The 23,582-nt window shown below is 37.8% G+C and overlaps 1 protein-coding gene across 5 annotated transcripts in view; it reads right to left on the reverse strand.

The window, feature by feature from the left end:
* Positions 1-232: 232 nt before the first annotated feature.
* Positions 233-23,582, reverse strand: part of SYTL5 (synaptotagmin like 5) — an 81,595-nt gene continuing 58,245 nt past the window's right edge. For 4 of the 5 annotated variants that reach the window (XM_068686534.1, XM_068686524.1, XM_068686542.1 and 1 more), the window contains exons 9-18: positions 21,801-21,907; positions 17,651-17,743; positions 13,503-13,568; positions 12,408-12,586; positions 11,419-11,521; positions 9,178-9,339; positions 6,135-6,243; positions 4,478-4,613; positions 1,700-1,908; positions 233-1,109 (exon numbers count right to left, since the gene is read on the reverse strand). In XM_068686534.1, coding sequence (XP_068542635.1) covers positions 967-1,109; positions 1,700-1,908; positions 4,478-4,613; positions 6,135-6,243; positions 9,178-9,339; positions 11,419-11,521; positions 12,408-12,586; positions 13,503-13,568; positions 17,651-17,743; positions 21,801-21,907 — 1,307 coding nt within the window. In that variant the 3' untranslated portion in view covers positions 233-966. The remainder of the gene's footprint in view (positions 1,110-1,699; positions 1,909-4,477; positions 4,614-6,134; positions 6,244-9,177; positions 9,340-11,418; positions 11,522-12,407; positions 12,587-13,502; positions 13,569-17,650; positions 17,744-21,800; positions 21,908-23,582) is intronic. The other variant, XM_068686549.1, reaches the window with a different exon arrangement.

The raw sequence follows: 23,582 nt of genomic DNA on the forward strand, positions 1-23,582 counted from the left end.
CTTGTTGTGGTTAATAAGGTTAGAATTGGCCCAAACCTACAGGATCCCAGCCCCTTCAGAGAAAACTCCACTTTTTATTTTTTATGCCCCAAACCAGTATGTGTCTCATCTCAGCGACTCATCAGGTGCGACAGGCATGTGAACATACTCCCTCTGTTCAATGACATTGGAAGATCGTGGCTACAGTTGTCAACTGAATGAAAAACATGGTAATACCACATAGTTGTAGAAATTTTATAGGGATTTGTTATCATTTATTTTCATTAGAGGCTCTTTAATCACATTGAACCAAACCTGCCTTATATACAGTGCACTGAAATAACCCAGAGAATGCTGCAACATTGGCACTTTATACCCCTTCATCTGCTGACTATTTCTAGTGTGCAATGATGAGTGCATTGGCTTTCCTTAGAGGGCTGCTTGGTTCCAAGCCTGCCTTCCTGCACACTGCATAGCCCAAAAAGCAAACATGAAAAAAAAAATGTTGTTTGTTATCCTTCACAACATTATGGCTTCTCATTTTGCAAATAACAAAGCACAGACTCATTCTGAATCTGCTTGTACTGTATCACTACTGTCTTCTAGGCCATCTTTGACCCAGGAGGAGATATGTAAAGCAAACTTTACTTACTAAATGACTACGTAGACAGTTGCTAGCTCTATGTCCCCCACCAGCAGAGGTGTTCATCATCTGTACACCAGTAACCAGAAGAGACAGAAAAAGCCAGCCTGATCTCTGTACAAGGTCAAATACTCACGAGCTTCAGGAGAAACATAATCTGTCCAAGAAGCCTGGGTTAAAAACATGTGCATGAAAGTGCAGAATGCATTAAAATTTCACTTGGAGCCTTAATATCCAAGGCAAAGAGTACAACCCTTCACCACTTTCCAATAGGCAAAGTGTGAGGAGCTGAACACCACTGAAATCAGGAGTACCTGTGGTACCCCTCAGTAGTTGAGAGTCTTTCAGAGTCTACGTTTTCCCATGCTGGATCTCAACATTAATATCCCCTCCACAGATGCTCCAGGACTGTCAATCATCTTTTGCCAGAGGTGCTGCTCTTCTCCTTGAGAGTCCATCCAGTCAACCTCCTTGCCATTACTTACACCTGGCAATTGCAAAACACAAACCGTTTTGGCATATTAGCAAGCAGTTACTTAATATTGCTCATTCACTCCAACAGTCTATAGAAAGATGGCAGGCACTTTACGTGACTGCCTATGTACGGATTTGCTCCCACTGAGTACCAGTTACTCAACTCCTTTGTGGTACATGGATAGATGCACATAAACTCCCCCCACTCTGCACCACAAGCAACCTTCTCCTAACTGAGGATTCACATCTCTTCCAGATCATCCCACTGTCAGCAGAAAGGCTGCTGCTGGTTAAAAGTAGTTTCTTCCTCCTCATCAGGATTCTGAGAAATGCTTCCAAGCTATTCCTGGTTCTTCTAGGCTGCTCAGAAGTGCAATTGGGCACCACATTTTTGTGTCTCACTCAGTGAAGGAAAGAACTAAATCTTCTATACAGATGACATGTTGCCTTCTCTCCCTTTCCAGTTTCTCCAAATTGGCATATACTATCCACACATTCAATAACGTTTCTATCCCTCATGTGCATGAATCACTTGGGGTGGGAAAAGAAGAGCAGGATAAGAGCAAAATAAGCAAAGCAATCACCAGTTAGATGGGACCTTACCGCTTCCAGTGCTCAAACGGACACCTCCCAGAAAAATATTACTGGAGAGTGACTCCTTGTCCCACACAGTTAACTCTAGGCAGACATTATGTATATCCCGGGAATTCAAGCCACTGAAAGCAAATGTATGATTCCACTGGGGGTTCACATTCTTTTTTATTATGGGAGTTTTGTGTTTTGTAGCTTTGCTGTCATCTGGGAGCAGGTATCTGGAACATATAGAAAAGGAAAGTTGAATATGTCAATAGGATGTCAGATAATATCAACAAAGAATAATAATCATGATGAGATCTCAAATAAGATCAAGAGCCCATTTCCCACTGTAATTAAATTAAGGGTATACCGGAAGTGCATATGCAGTTGTGCTCCGTTTGTTACAATGTCAGTTATCAGAAAATGAAATTACGTCTCCTTGTCCCATACCTTTCATTTTTTATAAAAATACTTTTTATTTCAGTGAGACTAAATTCAGACAGAATCATAAAAACGTTAGCCAGAAGGAACCTCTAGAGTCACCTTGTCCAGCTTTCCTCTCAAAGCTGGTCCTCCAGAAAGGGAAAAAAAAAAAAAAAAAAAAAAAAAAAAAAGGTTGATAAAGAAGGAACTTCAGAAGTTTAGCACCAGTACTTTGAATTGCTTGTCACCCTGCTGAGAGCAGAAACACTAATACCATAAAGCCTGACATGCTTTTTCACATTTGATTTTTTAGTGAAGAATTCCCTTAGTGAAACTAAGAAAAAATAATACTCTGGTTTCAAAATCAGAGTTCAGTCTGTACTTTCTCAGTCTTTTTCACAGTCTGTACCTTCATGTTTTTCAGCAATGTTAATAAAGTAGCTATGGAGTTGCACATGAATATTAAAGGGTCAGGCATACAAACAAATTATATCAGTAGACCTCAATCAGGCTTCCTGTCCAGGCTTTTACTTGAGAACAAACATGAGCTATTTCACTGCAGCAGGCTATTAAATTACTTTAATTTAGTCTCAAACTAGCTGTGCGGATCAGACTACTGCTGTACCTCTATGGGTTCACGGCAACGTTGTTATGCATTTAGCCATGGCACGACAGACAACCAATCAATAGTCCCAGGAAAACAGACGCCTGTTTCACCACACTGAATAATCCATGTCAGCAAGAGCAGATGCCACTAACTAAAAATACTCCACAGAATTATTGGCCACACGTTGCTACTGCTAACATAAAAAGGCTTTGAAAACATTTTCTCCATGAAACCTGTTGCAAGATCCAAGTGGAAAAAAGCCACAGCGAGATCAGACCCACTATTTTTCAATAAAAGGAAATGCCCTCACATGTAACAGAAAAGAGATGGCATAGGAGAACAAATACATAGTAAAAATAGCTCAAACTTTTTCTATATGATGTGTATGAGCTTAGTGATTGTTCAAAGCACACTAAAAATTAAGACAAAGTCTCAAGTTTGCTTAGGAGTCAAGGGCAGGATTTCTTGTACGGTCACTATTTAGTAAACGAGACTCAAACCAGCATATCTAAAGCATATCTAAAGCATATGCTCCAGCATATCTGGAGCATATCTAAAAATCAGCAATTTTGAAAAACAGCATTGAGAGCAAAAACTGGCAAAGAAAAATGCTTTAAACTCATTATTTTCTTAATTTATGAAAAATCCAATATGATGAGGTATGAAGGAATATGCTCATTTTATTCAAATGCAAGTATGTCCTACATGTAGCATTTTCAATAGTCTGGATTTTGACTGTCCAACAGAAATGCTGCTTATTGAATAAAATGATGCAAATATATATTTAATAATATATATATATATGTATATACTTGCATATAGGCATACAAGTGACACAGACCCTACATTTTTCAGAATGATGCATCTTTAAAATCAAACCTCAAAGCCATTAGAGCAGAGTTTTTAAATGTCTTCTGTCAAAGAATATTAAATGTTAACAATGAGACACAATTAGAGTTAAGACAGTGTTTGAAGTCAGTGATAGACTTTCTGGGAACCTTTAGGACTTAAACGTGCTCCTTGAAAATGTACCGCATGACAAAGATCTTTCCCAATTAAACACTAAAAAAAATATACTTATTGTAAAAGAGAGAAAAATCTTCTCATTTAGCATTCTTCTATACTTGACTAAGAACAGAATTTCCTCACACACATCATGAGTTTTCTCTTTCTGCATGTTTCAGTTGACATCCACTAGAAAGAACCTCAGCGTGATGGAGCAGCCATCAAGCTATTTGCAGTTTTATGAGGAATCCAAACAGACTTGTCTCTTCCTGAAAACAAAGCTACTTCTCCCAGTCAATATATATATATACACACATATAGTTTCAATTTGCTGGAAATGTAAATGTCACTGTCGGTACAGGTGTCATCTCCAATGTGCGAACCCCAGTTTATATCTTCTCGTGTTCAGGAATCACCAATGTTCACCTACCTTTCTCTGCCAACTCAGTGAAAGTGTTTTGTTTATATTCTATAACAGTGTGCACCTTAGCACACTGAACACATATGTTTGAATGGAGTCAGTGATACAGATTACATACTCTTTCTTGTCTGAGTCCAGACATGCTGGTATTTAACCACTAGGACAACTCACACCTCTCTGCCCATAGCCAACAGCATCCTTCGCCATACCATTTCAAAGGGCCCGTTGCTTTTCAGTACTGACACCCCCCCCACACACACATATACAGACATATTGAATAAAATAGGATCAGTCAAAATGCTCTTCAAGTACAGCCATTAAAATGCAGAGGAAAAAAAAAACCACTGACCCTTTCACGAAAGTGTCTGATGTGCCTCCTGATTTCACCGCTGTTAAATTCTTAGCTTCTTTGATGAGGACTTCTAATATACCCCCAGATGGCATATGAGTCTCTCCCTTTTTTCCTTTTTTAAAGCTCTTCTTTCCTACATACACAACAGAATTGCAACATCGTTATCATAATCAGAAGCTATACATTACAAAACTGATTTGGACATCTAAGTTCTCTTGGCTGGATTATTTCACTCATTTCCTTCAATGGGATTAAAACATTTCTTATAAACAGATCCTTATTGTCAAGGGTATAGAAACTGAAAAGGCAAGGGCAGAAAATCACTCCATATTTGATAAAGAACTTGACTGTATAACCAGATATCCATTGCTGCAAACAACTGGATGTCCTAACTGAAGTCCTTTCTGAATGTAATCATTGGTGTGTTACTATGCTGAACAGAAAGAACTGCGCATCCTGTAAGCCCTGCTCTCTTTTCAGAAGCTAATTCCATCTCTGATGCTAAAGCAGTCTGACACCACAAGCAAGGTATGTAACATCTGTCCCAAAATTTAAAATGCAGAAATATACTGTGTAGATTCCTTTTGTAAGGACAAACTGCTCCTCTCCTCATACTCCATGGCAAAGGACACGGTGCTCAGTGACATGTTACTGCATTTGAACAGCTACATGAGGACACATGTACTTGTTGACGCTGTGGATTCTAAGGGAGGTATAATCAGGGATCATGCACGCTGTTTGGGACTGGAAACATCAGAAGAAAAAAAGGATGAAGAGTGATGTTAAAGTGTTACTAATTAAAAAAATGCAGTGTATGTCCATACTTTTCAGACAGTGATTAGCTTTCAAGAGAAAAAACCTTGGGATTATTTCAAGCAGAGGGAATATCATTTATCAAGAAAAGAAAAAAGAAAGAAAAAAAAATTAAAAAAATATCTTTTATACCTATCTAATCCTAATGCTAAATAGCAATATTGTCACTAAGAAAGAACTCTTCTTGGACTACCTGTACCTGGTACATCTCAGGTGCTATCCAGTGACTGATTTCTCTTTAGATGATTGCTGTTCCTCATGCTACTACAATGCAAGGAGTAAGTAACTGTATTATCCATTGCTCACTACTAATGAAAATAATGGCTTGCCCTAAACAATTCAAATAACGTTTTACAGGACTGAATTAGAAGTGTAATATGGCAAAACTGAACAGAAGTTAAAGAAGCATGAAAAAGAGGAGATAGGTAAAGTTATAGACAGTTAAGCAAGAGGAACTAAGGGAAGTCTGTTACTTTGATCAGCTATACACTGTATGTAGCCAGCTGAACAAAGAACACAGACTACAATTTAGAAGATTTATTTGTATGTGGCTGTCCTTGATCATATTAACTAACGTCTGAGCATTTTTTAATTATTTAATCGATGCACCAATACTTGACTATGGCACACTCCTCTTTCCCTTCCCTCTCCTTAGGTCCAATGTAACAGAAGAAGATAGAGGAAGAGAAACATACTCAGGACTCAAAAGTTACACAGATAAAGACAACTAATATATTTAAGTCTAATTTCAATCTTCTCTAATTCAATTAATTCACACTAGCTGAGAATTTTTAATACCCAGAGGGATGGTATCATAAATTGCCATTAATGTTTGCTTTACCTTGAAACTGCCCTAGAGGAAGCATTAGGTTTCTGTCTGGGGGAATGTAACGTAAAACAACTGTCAGTTCTCCTTTATACTGAAGTCCAACATCTGTTGCAACCTCCACCTGAAAGGAAAAAAAAATTATGAAAAAAACATAAATCCAGCTAAGGTTAATCATTCACTTTCTCCATTTGATATTTTATTGTACCTATACTGTTTGAAATGTTTCTTAAATATATCAAGACTTATCTTCCTACTTTCACATAATTTAACATTTCAGATTGAATACAAGCACATTTTAGAAAACTTTATGAATCAGAGAGTTCAAGCTCTCAGAAGAACAAAGCTACATGGCATTAGACACAGTGCAGAGAACAAAAGCAGGAAGGAGAGACCTAGCATGAATGAGTGACGCAAATAAACAAAGAACTCAAACTTATTTCTCAAGAAATAAACTGTAGCTAATTTAAGCTGACATTCTGATGGCCTTTTTTACCCCAATTGGGTTTTAAATCCATAATTGGTTTCATTTATTTTAGAAGTGTCACTCTTGAAATAGAGATATGGGGAACTATGACAGCAGAAGAGAGCAGAGTCCAGCTCTGAAATAGAAAACTAAAAACTAAGGTTATTCTCAGTGTCCTTTTCCACCCAATAATATTTCAGGTTCCTTTTCTTTTGAAATATTTGAATTTCACCCAGAAACAACACACAATAGTCTTTAGAAGTAGCACGATGGCACCAGTGACTGATGCCAGTTGCTACAACAGAGGACAAAATAAAAGCTGTAGCAAATGGCTGTGGAATAATTTTAACAACAAGAAATCATCATTTAAATCTTGCTAGTTAGGCAGTTCATTTAGGGCCTAAACTATGTAGGTTTAGCATCAAATTTCCCATAAAGTCAGCAAGGATTATTTTTTCTGTTTTACTGGTAGACAAATGACAGCATAAGTTCTTACATCAGGAACAATTTGCCAACCTTCCCCTCTCCAAAGCCGCATATACCGTGACTCTAGACTCTGCTCCCCTCTTTAACCACAGAACTATTTTCTGATTTAACCATGCTCCTCTTGAAAACAGGCCACGCAGTGCTCATAGAAAAAAACAGGTCTTAAGTCTCCAACACTTTCACTAAGGCAGCTAAATGATTCATGATAAAACAAAGCAATGTAGTAAAACACAGGGAATATTTCATTGCCATTCCTTTCTATATCATGCAATTCATATGGGAGAACAGCATGTAACTTGTTTGTATGCTAACCTGTACTTTTTTTTTTTTTTTTAAATTTCAAAATGCAATAAATTTATCTTTCAGGAACAATATTATCTTTGCCAGACAACAATCTTAGCAGCATTTTAAGTTCAGAAACATAATTTGTAACAATGTAGGAAGCAGACAAGACCAATTTTGTGTTTGCTTTCTTTGGTAAAAAAGAAAAAGTTTAAAAGTCCTTTTAACAGCTTTGGAAATAACCAGACAAGACCTTCCAGTTGGAATGGCTAAAATGCTTAACACATCATTACTATTTTTCCTGAGCAGGACTGTCTCAAGACATTTTTTTTTTTTTTTCCTGTTAGATTAAAAGAAACCACCCATAGAAAGCCCCCGGAGATTGAACGGAGAAGACAGATTACTGCATGAAAAGACACTCAATTTCAGACCAATGTTGCATACAAAGTGTAAGCGAAACAAATACAAGATACATCGACCATGGTAGAATGCTTGGTACTAAATAAGAGCAACATCCAACACCAGCCAAGGACACAACAGAGGCGCAGCAGACATTTAGTCTACCCCAAGCATAGACCCAACAAAAGCAAACTACATGATGCAAGTTGGGTGAAAGTTCTCCACGTTATCCAAGAAGGATAGTATAACCCTCGCCTGGACACAGCACTGACTGGAGTTTTTTTTGTCTTCATTAGCCACCTTCTCTTCCTGGTATCTCATCCCCCTTTTGGGCTATGAAGGAAAAGCTGATGGCCACTCTCATTAATAAAGCTCAACAAGGAAACTAGGAATGATCTTCCATGCCAGTTTTAAAGCAGGAGGTGTCTGAGTGTTAAAAGGAGGCCAGTTTCCTTATGTATTTTCTGGCTAATTATTTACTGAGGTATAAATTTGTGATGGCTTAGCACCAAAAAGGGCTATACCAGGAAATTATAAAGCAATCAGACTCATCTGACATTTGAGGATAAGACACAAATCAAACAGTCCCTCCTAAACCCTAAATATAATATTTCTTTAAATATAATGAACACAGAACAAAGGAGTCATCTGAGTCTATCTCCACGTCATTTGCAGTACAATCTTCAATTTTTCTACAACAAGAAAAATAAACTTTCTGAAATAGCAATTTAAGCCCCTGAAATTCCTAGGGATTCCAGCTGCTGCAGAAGCAAGCAACTGAGAAACCTTTAATCCTCGAGCTTACAACAGCTCTTTGAATCTCTTCCAAAAATAAACACCTTTGCCAAAGCAGGGGGTGCCTTAAAGACGGAAGTCATCCTATCCTTAGCTAAGTACAGTGAAAGTCCTATTTCATAAACCAACTGATTTGCCTGATGAGACGCCTCATCTTACACCTTCCTAGTCATGGTGAATAAGAGCTTAATAAGTCATTTTGTTACCACTGAAAAGTGTGAAACATATTGAATTGAAACAAGAAGGGTCTTTTGCTTTACTGAACTGTTCAGTGTTGGATAGGGGGGAGTGGCAAAGAAGCTCCTTGGTTCATCTGCTATTTTCTGGAAGAAAAAAAATAAATCAATTTCTTTACAAGTTCATTTTTCCTCTGCAGTTTGTTGCAAGACAAACTTATATATTATTTAAAGTGCTGGGTTTTGTTTGTTTAAGTGGCCAACCAGATAACAAGTTTTCATGAAGACTTCAGGAATGGTGGGTTTTGATTGAATAAAACACAAAGATACTATTTTTATTGCTACATTTGACAATCACAAAGTCACCATTTTACAAACGTGTTCCAAAGGAAAAATAACTAAGCCTTGCTAAATTTGCTTCTCAGCAGTTTCATTGGCCCCTGGAAATCCTTACCTTGGGCTGGAGCACAAACCACTCATCGCCCTGATTTTCAAAGTTCCAGGAATCGAATGGAATTTCCACTTCTCCAAGAAAGCTGTTGCGTCCAAATCTGTCATAGTGCCAGACAGAAAGCTGCAGGGTCCTGGTTTCTAGCTGTGTATGACTGATGACATACTACCAACAGAAAAACAGAAAAAAGAACCCTCAGAATAAGCACAAATAATAGTTTCCATGGAGCCTTTTACAGCAATAGCTAAATTTCATGAAGCCCACAGCAGTTAATAAATGGAGCATGAAAGAGAAATTTGTTTTCATTGCAAATAAGCTGTCTATAGCTAGAAATCTCACAGGGAACTGTTAAACCTCTTTTCTTTTTTTTCTGTATTACTTACTGGGTATTTATGGCTATAAAGTAAATAATTATGATTAAAACAATCATCCCGTTAATTCCTTATAGCTTATGTAAAAGAAGTAGATCAACACCAAAGTTTACTTGGTAAGAAGCCCCACTGGATCTTTCATCCCTAAAGAGAGGTTGCTGTACACTGTTTTCTTCTCCTATTCAGTTTTATCTTTGTAACTTGTGAAAAATTATTCTGAAAACAAGTAAAACTGTATCTGCAAAGCATTCACCAAAATGTCTCAGTAGCACCTTTCCTGCAGTTTGGTTGAAAGCTATTAAAAACTCCTCTGAGGTAGCAACATATTCTAGCAAATATATAGAAAATTATAAACATCTGGAATTCTTGCTCTGCTTTCAGGGAAAGGCTTACTAATTCCATGAAATTTACCCTTCTTCTAGTGTTAATTGAGGAGATCCAGATGTCTTCTTTTCTGTTTGTTCTCAGGAACAATGTCTGGACATAGACGTGTTCTCCAGAAGCTGAAACATTCAAGTCAGTTGGCTAGCCACCCAAGTAGGCTATTAATGCATAGATATGTCTGCAATGCTCATATCTTAGATGCCAACTGTGAGAGCTGCACTATTCAGCAATACTAGAATACAAGCCAAAGATGGAAGATATAGATGTATTTTTTTTTTTTAATGGTAATACCAGTTGCAGCAACTAGATCTAGTTCTCATTTACCTATCAACAATAAAAGTAAGCCCTCTTTGACACAATCTGCATTTTTAGCAAGCTGCTAGGTCCTATTCCTGCAGTTCCCTACTAGCAAACATGTTCAGTGCTAACTACATTCCCTGCTAAAAAGAGTCTAACACCTTTTTTTTTTTTTTTTTTTTCTCCCCTCCAGTTCAGGCAAATCTTAACTTTACTAGAAACCGTTTAAAAATGAGGCTGTGCAGGATACTCTCCCTTGGAAAGCAGCCTGGCCAGACCAAGTACATGTATGTGTAAGTTTGCAAAATAGTTTTGTAGCCAGGTCAGGTCAAGTACACTGGCCAAGGAACATCTATTAGCATCTATTATATGAAACTTATTTACTTAATCACTGAATTTCCCCTCAAGAGTCTTTCAGGATAATACAGGAAAGTTTCTGGCTTCGTGACAGCTGGCTGGGATGACTCTTGTTGGTTGACAGCAAGCAGAATCACCAGGAGCCCGTGGTCCAGGTGCCAGGCAGTGAGCCGGGCATTCACACTCTACCACTCCACCCTACACCACAAAGCCAAGCAGATAAATAAGCGGCTTGTGAGGAGCACAAAACCTTTAAAACCTTTCTGTAGGCTGGACATGGGTATGAGAAAAGAATGGAAAGATCACGGGCACTTGGGCTCCACCAATCAAGGCAGTAGTCTATCATTTTCTTTTGCAACATAAAATGCACTTCAATCAGCTTTTCAGGAACACAGTAAAATGCCAACAACAGCTTTGGTAGCTATCAAAGAGCTTTTACTGCTGAAGGTTATTTTCCCTTAGAACTCAGTTAGACAGGATTTTTTAAGCTAGTTCTACCTCAGTACAGTTGTAACTTAGGGCTTTCAAAATCTTTAAGGTATGTATAAGAACTCTGAGCTCAGGTTAGATGGGAACATCAACAGTTTTGGAAGAGATCCGTGGAAAGTAATGTAAGTTTTACCTGTAGAGGGGAGAACCAAACAAAAACAATTCCTCAATGCTGAAAACCAGAAATTAAAACTCATAGGATTGATTCCTAGATGTTTTGCTTAAATACCTTCCCTTTGAGGCATCGCTTCCAAAGTCTAATCCCCATACTGGAGCACTTACAGAAAACGCCTGTGAGCACAAGTAGGACATTCATCACAGCCCATGAGAGAGACAGTGTTCTCACCTTCAGCGTTTCATTAAATTCTGGATTGGTGCTGTTGCTTTTAATTTTGGTCTTGCGTTTACTTTGGCGGGACTTATCAGGCAGGAGGTATGCTTTGACATATCTGCAGATTAAGTAGTAAATTATTAGCAAGGAATAGAAATGACTAGTTTGAGCAAGGACGTGCCATTCCTGCATCAGTAAAATATATGAGGAAATTAATTTTTGCAGTCTAAACAGCACACACATGTAACAGACTTTGTGAAACATGGAAAGGTATGGACTTTATCTAGAAACATTGCGATGTTGTTCTGATAGGCTCAGAGTAACAAAAGGGCTAAATTAATTTACAGAACTAATTTGCAGAAAGCTTTCCTAGCACTTCAGCTTTTGTAGTATATGATCACTGACTGATTACATCTGACAACACATACACTGAAAATACAGGAGAATTAAAAACTTTATACCTTACATATAACAGGATTAGACATGATTAGAGATATAAATTATTAATTTCTAACTATGAAAGAGTTTACATTATATACTGAAAACTAAGAATATTCAGAAATCTAAAAGACTCTCACAAAACACAGTCCTTGCAAAGTGAATCTATGGATTCACAGCATGAAAACCACAAAGCTATTACCCTCCCTCCCTCTGAAACACCATCATATACTTCAGTGTTGCTTCTAAAAGTAAGAAATCAATTCAGTCTCCCTATGCATTCATATTTTTTGTCCTTTTGCAGAGATTGCTAGCAAACAGGTTGATAATTTAAGTAATATTGTTTTCCCAGAATATGTCCATGCTGCCCTAAGGAATATATTGGAAATGCATTTCCCACAGGGAATCCAAAACCAACCATCACCCAAACGCTGGCTTGTAGCAACCGGATCTTATGAATTCCCAGGTTTGTATCACAACCCCAGTCTACATCACTGATGACTACAGAGAGCAATGTGTCAGAGGACAGCCATAGCGGGGCCTATAAAGGAATTTTCTGTGCTTACGGATCAGTCCTTTGCTTTTTCTCATCTGCAACAGCCAGGTTTCTGCAACTTTTCACCAAGATGTTGAGGGCACCTGTTTTGTAGCTGTAGTTGATTTGGAGAAGGATTTCACCGCTGACCTTCACGTTACCATAGTCACCAGTTTCACTATATACGCTCAGCATGCTGTTTATGCTTGTCTGGAGGGAGAGAGAAAGGACTTAGAAGCTTAAACAATTTTTATTTCCCGAATCTGCTCTTTCATTCAGCCACAACCCTGCAATACTGTCTCCCTTGTTAGGACTTGCTATGAAAAGAGACATAGGATAGAAGAGAAATGTTACCTGAGTCTATTTGATGTAAAGGGAGTAGGAACTGCAACTAGCATAAATAGCATAAATGTCTAGACTGCTGATGTTTTTTACACACGGGACTCAAATCTATTTATAAACATGACTTAATCTAAATTACCGCCATTTAATTCATGCACGAGCTGAAGAGCGGTCAGGCTACATAAACCGTAAGCTCACATAAGTTCTAAACAGATAAAAATGACCTCACTGCCTCCACTGTCCACCTGATTTTTACTGAGTCTCATGAGATAACTGCTGACAGAACCATTAGAAAAAGTTATAAGGATGATTCCTGTAATGAAGATGATAAAAAACATGTTTGGTTAAAGTGACACCAATCTCTCATATAAGCAAACTTCCGATACCCATTGTTTATGCAATTTTCCTAAAGCCAGAAAAGATTTAGCAAAAATCCCACAAAATTTTCCACTGTGGCATAATATATTGCAACCCAATCTCTTTTCACTGATACCCTATGTTATATTGCTATGTGGATATTCTCTTTCAAAAAATGACAATCAGGAAAGAACAAAATGTTTTTAAAGAAAATTGGAGCAATGTGCATACCGCTGGAACCAAAGGCATTCTAGAAATCTGGTGTACATTTTGGTTTGAGTCCTTGAGCAAGACTGTTCAAGAATATGCATAACCATATAAATCCTATCACACAGGAAGCTTGCAAGACAGACAGGCACAGTCTTGAACACAGAGGGATAAAAGAGAGAAACCTTCAAAGCTAAGCAGAGGATTGAGGAGAACTCACAGTATCACCATCTGTTTCAGGCACATTTAAGTAGGTCCATTTTCTGTCAGAGGCTTCTGGGAAGTTCTTTAAAGAAGGCAGTGGAAAAGGTCAAGAGAAAAGAGCATTAGGTAGCTGTAATAGCAAAGAATAAGTGCAGTGAAAAAGCCTTACTGATATTGACAGTAAATAAAGTTTGCATTGCAAAGCCATAGTGAGAGAAAAGGAAAAGGCATGACCAAATCAGAGGAAATGCAAAGTGTTTTCTATATACATCAAGTATTGAAGGGCACTGAAGGGCACGTGGCTCAAAGTAATAAAATCAAAGTGAAGTATCTGCTGTATCAAAAGAAAAAAAAAATATTTTAGAACACCAACTCAGCAAATTTGGGTTTGTATTGGATTGTATTTGGATGTTGTCCATTTATGTCCCCATGAACTTAATTCTTTTTTAATCTCATCAAAAGTGAGCATTCATATATTGCAGAGTTGGTCCCTTTGTAAAAAAAAATGTAGTTTCTCTGTGGAGTTTGTAATGGTATGTGAAAAAACACACATACATGTTTAAACATGTCACTCTGGGGGAAAAAAAAAAAAGTATGGTAACAGAATGATGGGGAAAGCATTTACCCCCTCTGCTCATTTGAGCAATTTATGGCAGTCTAACTAATGAATTCATGGGAAATTAACTACATCTTGAGCTACCTTGTTCCCTAGCAGCTAGAGGGAGGAAGGAAGGACAGAGTTGAAAGGAAGGGCAACACAAAAAGAACTGGTCTGTTACAATGCAAATCTCCAACCATCTTGTCTAAAGACTCAGCAGCAAAGAAAGCTGGCGTGATAAGCAGGCTTGTGTCAACATGGTGAACAGCAGGGGAGATTTAAAAACTAAACAAGCAATCATTCTTAAAAAATAAAAATAAAATTAAAAATCCAAAAATGTTAATTTCATACATAATGTAGAAATAATAAACAGCAAAAATTTCATAATTTTTGTATTTTTCTTTTTGTTTGTTTTTTCTAATTTGGGCTAGCTTTCTTTATAATTTCTTTTAAACAACAACAAAGAAGAAGAAGAAATAAAGCTTGCCCTTTTATTACATTGTATGGTTGACTGAGATTCCGTGAACAAGACTGCAGGACAATTAGCAACACACACTGACAAATGTGTCATATTTCTTCCTATTCTTATCACGCCTCAAGCTAAATTTCAGCCTTTACCATTTATGCACTCCCACCTCTAGCATAGATAAAATGGGTATCCTTGGGCACTGTTAGTGAACTCAAAGATCCCAGTATGTGCTACAAAATGCCAACATTATCCCTGTAAGGGGAAAATAACAGTGCATGTGCCCACCTCAGAAAACTAACAAGGTTACACCAACATGGGGAGGGAGAATAGTTATTAGAATAGTTATTCTTCTGAATCCAAGTATTCTTTTTCTTTATCTTTAGGTACATTGGTAGTAAAGGGGCAATGACCGGGAAAACAAACAAACAGTTCTAAACAAACAGCTGACCTCTGATGCTAGAATTTATGCAAATGCAATTTCTGAATTGCATTCAGAAAACAAATCCACAAACAAAACAACATATATTCAGTAGAAATATTTGACATATTTGACTTCTTTCCCCACAGACTCTGTTCTGTGGCATTTACAATGGCCTTTACACATGCTAAATGCAATATCCTTGGGAAATCTACCTATTTTCCACTTTCATAGTAAACAACCACTACATACATGTATGGAGGTTGCTGAGCCTCGCTTTAGCTCCTCACTAAGAATTACATTTGTTTTGCATCTCTTATCGGTGCAGTAAGACACTGGAAAAACTCAGATTTACTGACGTGATGGTCCTTGACAACAACACATTAATGTGTTTAGGAGAGGAATCAGTGAAGGATGCAGGGAAAATGCAATACAAAGTTCATGTATTAGCTTTGGGTAAACACAGGCAACAATACCCTAATGCTGAGATGCAATTCCTGTTCAGTGTCACTTTTCATTCCCATTTTTAGCCCACACACAATACAGGCAGATTTAAGTGTCTTTACCCTTCTGAAATAACCTCAATAACCTCTAACCTCAAATGCTCACTGTTAGAATACCTATGCAGTACTTTAAATTATTGTATTTAATAAAAAAAGATGCAGTCAGAACCTACTTTTCATTAACAACATTACTTCAATGTGACATAATAACGTAGAGAAAATTCTCTACAACACAGAAGGCTCAAAGGCATACAACAAGCAGAGAAAAGGCCAAAATAAGAAAGAGAGGGAATAACTAGTAAAACACACTTAAAGTCACAAAGAACCTGTAAAACTGACCTGCTCCAGCAGGGAGCAGCAGCTTTGCCATTCAAAACTTCTCCATTAGCATAGGATGCAAGGACATGAACATTCATTTCAGGGTGAATACAAAGAAACAAGAACATTGAGATCTGAGATTACCTCAAACCTACAGCAGAGGAAAAGCTGTGCTCTGCTTAAGAAAATGGTCGAAGGGAAATCTACAGAAACAGACAAAACCCAATGCAGAGCACTACCTACAGCACGCAGATGGAAGGTTCTCCAAACGCCGTCCCTCAGTTAATGGGCTAAACTGAGAAAGCACTTAAGCACCTGCAACCCTCATATTAATTTTCAAAGGAAAGAAAAATAATTCTGCCTACAGAATCAATGGGACCAGCAAGGACTGAAGACAGTGAGTCACAGTCAACCTCAGGAAAGTGGGTTATGTTAGACCAATACCAAAAAAGCTACATTTGCTCAGGTCTGATTTGGTGCGAGGTGCCACACATCCCTGTTGCATCTCTTTCTGTGAATTACAGAAATTAGAATGGAAAACAGTCTGGACGTGGTCAGATCTAAAATACCACAATGCTCTTCAATGCTCTTCAATGGCAATTCTCTCAGCTCTTTCTCCTCCCCAGGTAAGCTGAGCTTGCGTTCAGCCAACACCACCTCTTCAGGATTGAGAATTGAAATGAGCATTCCCTGGGTGTTACCTGCATGGAGACTGATGCAGATACAGTCTAGAAAGGACAGCTCACTGATTAATGTCATGGACCATATTATCTCTTTCCTTTTAGCATAAAACTCCTCAGGTCTCTTCATCCTCCTGAACTCTCTCATCTTCCTCGTGTTTGTTGCAGCTTACTGGTACTCTGTGTGCTCACCAGAGCTATTCTTAGCACAAGGCATGAAGAGCAGTGGCCAGAGAGGGCTCTGTGACTTTACTGAAGATGCTATGAGTTGTTCACATCCTGCATGTCAGGCCCCAGAAATGTGCAACACAGCAGGTATTTATAAGCATGTTAAAGGCTATTTTTATCAATTATTTTCTTTCCCAGTGAATAACAGACTGTAAAAAGTGCTACAGAGGGCTTGTTATACCAATTTTGTTGCATCTCAAGCACCTGTAACAACCTGAAAATGCAACCATCCTTTCAAGACCAACACTAACCTGCAACAGTTAGGTAACCATGAGACTCGGACAGATGATTTACATTATATAGTTTGTGGGCATGACAAAAGGAAAAAAAAAAAAATGTATGGCAGAAAAAAATACAATTATTTCAGGAAATAGAAAAGTTGTCACAAATCCAATCCCCCCCCTCCCCAACATCTCATGGAGAATGGGAGAAGCTAGGCTTGGGGGGTGGACAGAAATGGCATGCATGCAAATACACAAACAACTATTTGTGTCCCAAGAAACTTAACATTTAGAAAGTTAAATCAGATGGCATATCACACCACAGCCTTGCTCTCTTCATTTCAAGTAAATTAAGATTAAGTGCTCCTCTGCTAAACTGAGTAGTCACATACTGCAAACATCTATGGTTTGCCTTCCCAAATATCAGCTTGGTAGTAACTTGAATATGTAGAGAAATCTGCAAACACGACATGGTTCTTGCTTTCCATGTGCTCTGCAGAACAGCATCTTAGCTTTGAATAGCATTAAAAATATAAGAGTCAGAAAAACTATCTAAAAGTTAAAGGATGTTTCGCAAGTGCAGGATGAAAAATGATCTGTTATAAATTGTTAAGAAAACTACTGAAATATAAAAGAGAATGCTGCTAAGTGGTATGACGTTAAACTCCATTTTGGAAGAATAGTCTTACATAAGATGAAAAAGCATCTGTTTTCCACTCAGGAACTTACTCTTGACAATGCATTTGTCAGATGTCCATGTTTCCTTGAGTAACGAGAGGCCACTATGTCATCAATATCTTCTTCTGTTTCATCTAAGTAATCCTATACGACAAAAAACAACAACAGGGAATTCAGTCATTGTGTTCTGCTCTATATTTAGTCAACCAAATTGGTTTTGTTTCATGTATTTTCTACTTCAGGAAGATGGTACATGATGCATTCAAAATTCTAATCTCTAGAGGGATTTAGATTTACATTTTCCACATCTTTGCACATAGCAGAAAGGGAAAAGAGGTCACCAGGATTTCAGGTTTCAATTGCTTAAGAAATGAAAAAAAAATATGTCACGCATGTTTCCTGACTTCTTCTGTAGGCATATAACTCTGTATGCCCAATAACTGTACTAATAAACAAAATCCACTTCCACACCTGCTAACAATCCCCTTCAAATTACCTTATTTTACTTAGTGCTATTAGCATTCAGGAGTTTAGGTTTGGAAATGTTAAGAGGGACATAGTCAGCATTTTTCAAATCTTGACAAAAGGAACCAGTAAATTAAGCTCTGATACCAGTCAGGAGATCACTGATACTGGTTTACCTGAAGCCATTTGTAGTCAGAAGCCACCACCAACAGATGACTGATGTGGTTACAATCCAGGTTCCATGTTTTTATTGGATTTATTTTTACAATCCAGTGATCCAGCTTTCTGATTATTGTCTACATTTATATCAGTCACGCTCTCACACACTAACAGACAAGCTCACAGTTAGTATTACACTTGCACCTTTCCATGCTATCTTTGGTGACAGATGACGACTCTACAAACACAATCACAAACGTGGACATGCTTTCTAACAGGCAAGGCTGAAAGTCCCAGGTTATTGTCAAACCACATGGAAAGAAACTTGTCCTGACATCATACACACTGAATATCTTTGAAGTGCAAATAACAACAACAAAAAAACAACAGATGTGTATATTTTTTTATAATTATTACTTTCATGTACTATTTCAATAATAAAAACAGTAGAAAAATCAGTAACTGCACACCTTCATATATATGCTTGAATTTTAATAACACTGAATTCTAACACCTTTAGATTATATCCAGGGAAAAATATTTTCATTTCTCAAACACAGCGTTAAAGTAAAACCCAACATGAAACTGAAAGTCCAACTGACAGTCCTAATAGGACTGTTAACTTCAAGTTACATGAAAAAAATCAGACAGCTGTCATCCTATTGAAAGTAGCTTGGAAGTTTCAGGTTTCCTGAAGCCTTGTGGCAGGTATTTTGAGGCCTGCTTTCAGTTTTAATTGAAACTGAATGTTCAAACCCCTTATATCTGCTGTGCAGCTATGAAGTCCCATGTGGTGACCTGCCTCACTATTGCTCACTCATTCTCTCCCTCCCTTAAACTAAGCAGAGATGTAGTGTATTTGAAGTAAGGGGTCTTGGACTTCTGTGCTAATCAGAAAAAAAAAGAACAGAAAATAAATGCTGCAGGAGAGTTGAACTGTCACAATTTTTGTAAAGATCTGCAGACCGTTCATTATTAGTATGCATAAAGCTAGCTGTTATTTCTCTTTTCCTTTCCTCTAGTGACTGTACTGAAATAAAACCAGCTGAAAGCGATGCAAAATTTTCTATTACTACTTTCCAATTGCATTTGTGCATATTTAATGTTGAGCAAGGGGAAATGAGGACAAGCCATCACTTTATTTGGGACCAAAATTCACATACTGAAGCAAAAAAATCCTCTTAGCTTCATGTTTTTGCAATGAGCCTCCTCTGTCGGTCTCTTTCCTTTCTGCTCTGAATACGGCACCCCACAGAACAAAGAAAAGTTACGGATACTTCATACTCTAAGGAAAAAGTCCATGGAGATGCAGCAAACTATTCTGGGGAGACAGGTTGCCAAACCCTTCAAAAGTAAACAAATAAAACAAAAATAAAACAAACAAAAGAACCACTTCACTTCTACTCTCCTCATTGATTCTGTTCCTGCCAATACATCAGGAAGAAGCAATTCTGGTAATACATCCCAAACTTTTTCCTTTACACTGTTGTATACATATGTGTGGACTTAAAAATAAACAATGCTACAATTTGATTGCTGTATAATTTGATACAGGACAAAAAAAACTTATGTTTCAGGTTTTGACACTCAAATACTGACAGCGCTTCACAGAGACAGCTAGTTGACCACCGAGTTTTGTCTTCAACCACATATATAACATAAAGACAAATGGCTAATATTTAACATAAGCTCTTAAATCATTTTGCACTACAGTGATTATGCTTCTCGGGAGGTGTTACAGAACAGCAGCGACATAATTGGTTAGTGTTATTAGCTTATAAAAGCTTATTAAAGTTAGAGCTGGTAGGACATTAATCTCGAGGTCTCCAGCGGGGGGTTATAAAATGCACATTATCCGATTACTTCTAATACAGCAGCTGAGCATGTAATGAACACTACTTGGTCAGGAATTTGGCACACACCTTTCTAGATAAGGTGCTCGCTCTTGAGAGCAGCCCTATGTTTAACTGTCTGCCTGTACTCCTTGAAAAACACCTCCCACAGCATGCGGGTTTCTGAGCACTGTCCCTTTTCCCTACCAAGAGTAGTATCAGTTAGAGAAGGAAAATACCCATTCAGTCCTCCAGATCATTTCTCTGCAAATTTAAGGGGTTTTATTGATAAAACTGGGAGCAAAGAAGCTAAAAGGCTTTTCCAACCCTTTCAGCTGACAAATTCCAGCAATCTGCTTCTCCTATTGACATGTGGCACCTCCCACACCACTGCTGCCAACTCCCATCACCCGGGAGTAAAAGCCTAAAGGACCTCGGCCACATCCACCAGCCAGCCAGGAGGAAGGAAGGCATAACTTTTCCCAGACCGAAGGAGCTGTCATTACTTTCATCAGACATCCTCATTTTTGTCTCTTAAATCGAGCACCACAACACCTAAACTCCAGCAGGAGTTCAACCTTCATCTCAAAACACAGTGAATGCCAGAAGGTATGACAATGAAGGCAAACACTGAAGGAGTCCCATGCATCAAGCTACCCTAAAAAAACACATGGTAACACTGAAGAAAAAAACTTCTTACCAAAGGAGTTGGAGAGCTGCTGAGATGCAATCTGAAATTGCACTTGGAGTCAGCAAAAAAAAAAAACACACACTGAATACAAGGAAGACAAAAAAGAAAGAACAGAAAACCACTCTGGACTCGGCATTTCTGGTGTCTGCTTCAGAAAAATCCCTAAGTGATAACTATCACGCTCTGTACAACTATAGCAGGAAACCAATGTTAGATATTTAAAGTTCTTATTTTCTTATTGCATGCTTTTCTTCTTCCATCTTTCCCAACTTCTTAATAAAGAACACAACTTTTTACTAAATTACAACCCCAAACATTTATTTTTGAAAGTTTATTTCAACATAAATCTGACACATAGGAATGGATTTTTCATTTCCTAAATAATGAATCCAAAGAAAGCAGTGCTGCAGGAAAATTCGCTGAGTGGTTACAAACCAAAAAATAGATGGGAATCCCAATATGTGTTTTTCCAGCAACTTCCAAGTATCAAATGCTACAAGAAAGGGAGACAACCCCCATGGCCAATGCCCCCTTGAAAAGATCAGATAGGTAGGGAAGTACTATGAAAACAGACAAAACATTACTGTTGCAGCAGGTAATTTTTTTCTCTCTTCTCTTTCTTTTTTAGCAAAACACACACATTCGGAAACTTCAAAACAAACTATGAAGAAATACTTGAATTACTCCTTTTTTCTCCTCGTGCATATTTAACAAGCTGGTATTTTTTTATGGAATTGATGCACATCTGCAAATTGTGTATCCTGAATATATGCATAATATGAGGGGGAAGTTGATAATCAGTTCAGGAAAGGCAGTCCATACAGAATACATAGAAAGAGGCATGAAAATGTATGGGAGAAAATGTTAAACAGGAAGAGATCAGCAACAGTGGTGGAAAAGAAGGATGGAGCTTTGTCTGCTAAAAAAAAAAAAAAAAAAAGGAAGCTGTTTAAAAATACATTAAATATTACCCAAATTATTTTTTTTAATTACTTTTTTAATTACTACAAACAGGATTTCTGCTAGATAAACATTCATATATTTATAAACTCACCAGGTCCTCATCTAAGGCACTAGGTACAGATTTGCTTCTTATGCTCAGGGTATCCTCTTTTCCTTCAGAAAAAGATTCACTCAAATCAATTTCAGATCGACTACGGTCTAGAAAAATAAAAATAATGAAAATGTCCATTATAATTTGTATTAAAAATTCTTTCTATTTCATCTTGACACTCTTTTATAAGCGTTGTCTCAAATTTTCTTTTTAAGTAAAAAAAAATCAAAACTGTATTTCTGCAAGTATCAGTCACAAACTCTATGACAAATGAACGTCAAGATGAAAAATGGAAAAATGTATTTTATGATGCTACTCGGCCTTCTGGCCAACACTTTTTACCCTGCACTGTTCTCTGATGTAATTGTCTCTTACAGACAACACTATAAATCAAGCTTTTGACTTTGTCCATTAGACCTATTAGCTTGGAATATTGCAAAACCTGCAGTCCAAGCATTTGTAGTGATGATCACATCTCCCACCACCACCAAAACTCCCTCCACCATCTCCTTCAGAATTAAGCAGCTAGAGATACAGCTGGACATAGCAAGTGCTTTTGCCATCACTGGTGCTTGTTCCCTGTGCAGAAAAGGACAAAGTAATTAAGTCTCAAATCCCACACAAGTTTTTTCAGCCCTACAAATCTCTCATCCCATAGTTAATGGCATAAGAGATTTTGCATGTCTTGTAGAAATATGTCCTTAGTCTCCCCCATTAAAATATTTTGTGGCACTGCTCAAGATATTGAGAAAGAAAGTGAGGGAAGGGAATATTTTTAGATCCTATAGGTAGGAATCGGTGAAGTTTCAACTGTTTGTTCTCTACCTGGGCTATAGCAGACATGACAGGAAAGGTCACTCTCCTGAGCTTTATGTCCTTTAAGATCCTCCAGCAAAAAGACAATGAAGAGTCTGAGGCATGCTCCCAGGATGTCCGCAATTTTGCTCAGCATTTATCTGCTTTGGTAACATGAGGCCAGTTCTTAATTACTAAGAAGCCCTTTAATTTATAAGGCAGCAGAAACAGGAGAATCAATGTTTTCAGAAAGAAAGGAGTAGTCGGTAAAGCCTGTCGGGAGTTGCATAATGCCATATTCTCAAAGAAACCCTGATGCTTTCAAGTAGAAAAAAAATCTAAGGTGAAGAATGTAACTCCTTTGATTAGCTCTGTGGGATACACCACTAGGCTTCTGCTTTGGGCTAAACTCAGCTGAAACCAAGTAAGCTCTGCTGTCTTTCACAGAGAAAGCTATACATCTGAACCCACCTTTCAGGCCTGAAGGAGATGACTGAGTAAAAAACAAAAGAGTGCGTGGCACTCCTGCCTCCTATTTCAGGTAGAAAAAGGACGATCTCCAGCAACTGTTGCAAAGTGGCTCTGACAGCACCTTCCTGTGCAAGCCTCATTTCCCTAACAGCCTCCAATGAAACGAGGTAAATAACAGCCGAATCAACCAGTTCAGTGCATCATGTGCAAAAATGAAATGACATGAAGGCTACAAGGGACTTGTTCTCTGACAGCTCATTGTTTCTCAGGGTTATCTGTTTCTGGGCAAAGTGGGTGTGAAACATAATTGAAGAAGCATAGCAATATTTTATACAGATTGCACACAGGTAGTATTTTATACAGTTGACCACACAGGGAATGATTTAACAAAGTACAAACACGAATTAAATCTAGTAACAAAACTAAGAGTATGTGATTCACTCAAATACTAACTTTATGCTAACATTATTTTCAATTTCTTCAAACACAAAATATAATAGAGTGGCATAAGCTTCA

Source organism: Anas acuta, chromosome 1 (genome assembly GCF_963932015.1).
Source record: "Anas acuta chromosome 1, bAnaAcu1.1, whole genome shotgun sequence".
NCBI classification, from domain to species: domain Eukaryota; kingdom Metazoa; phylum Chordata; class Aves; order Anseriformes; family Anatidae; genus Anas; species Anas acuta.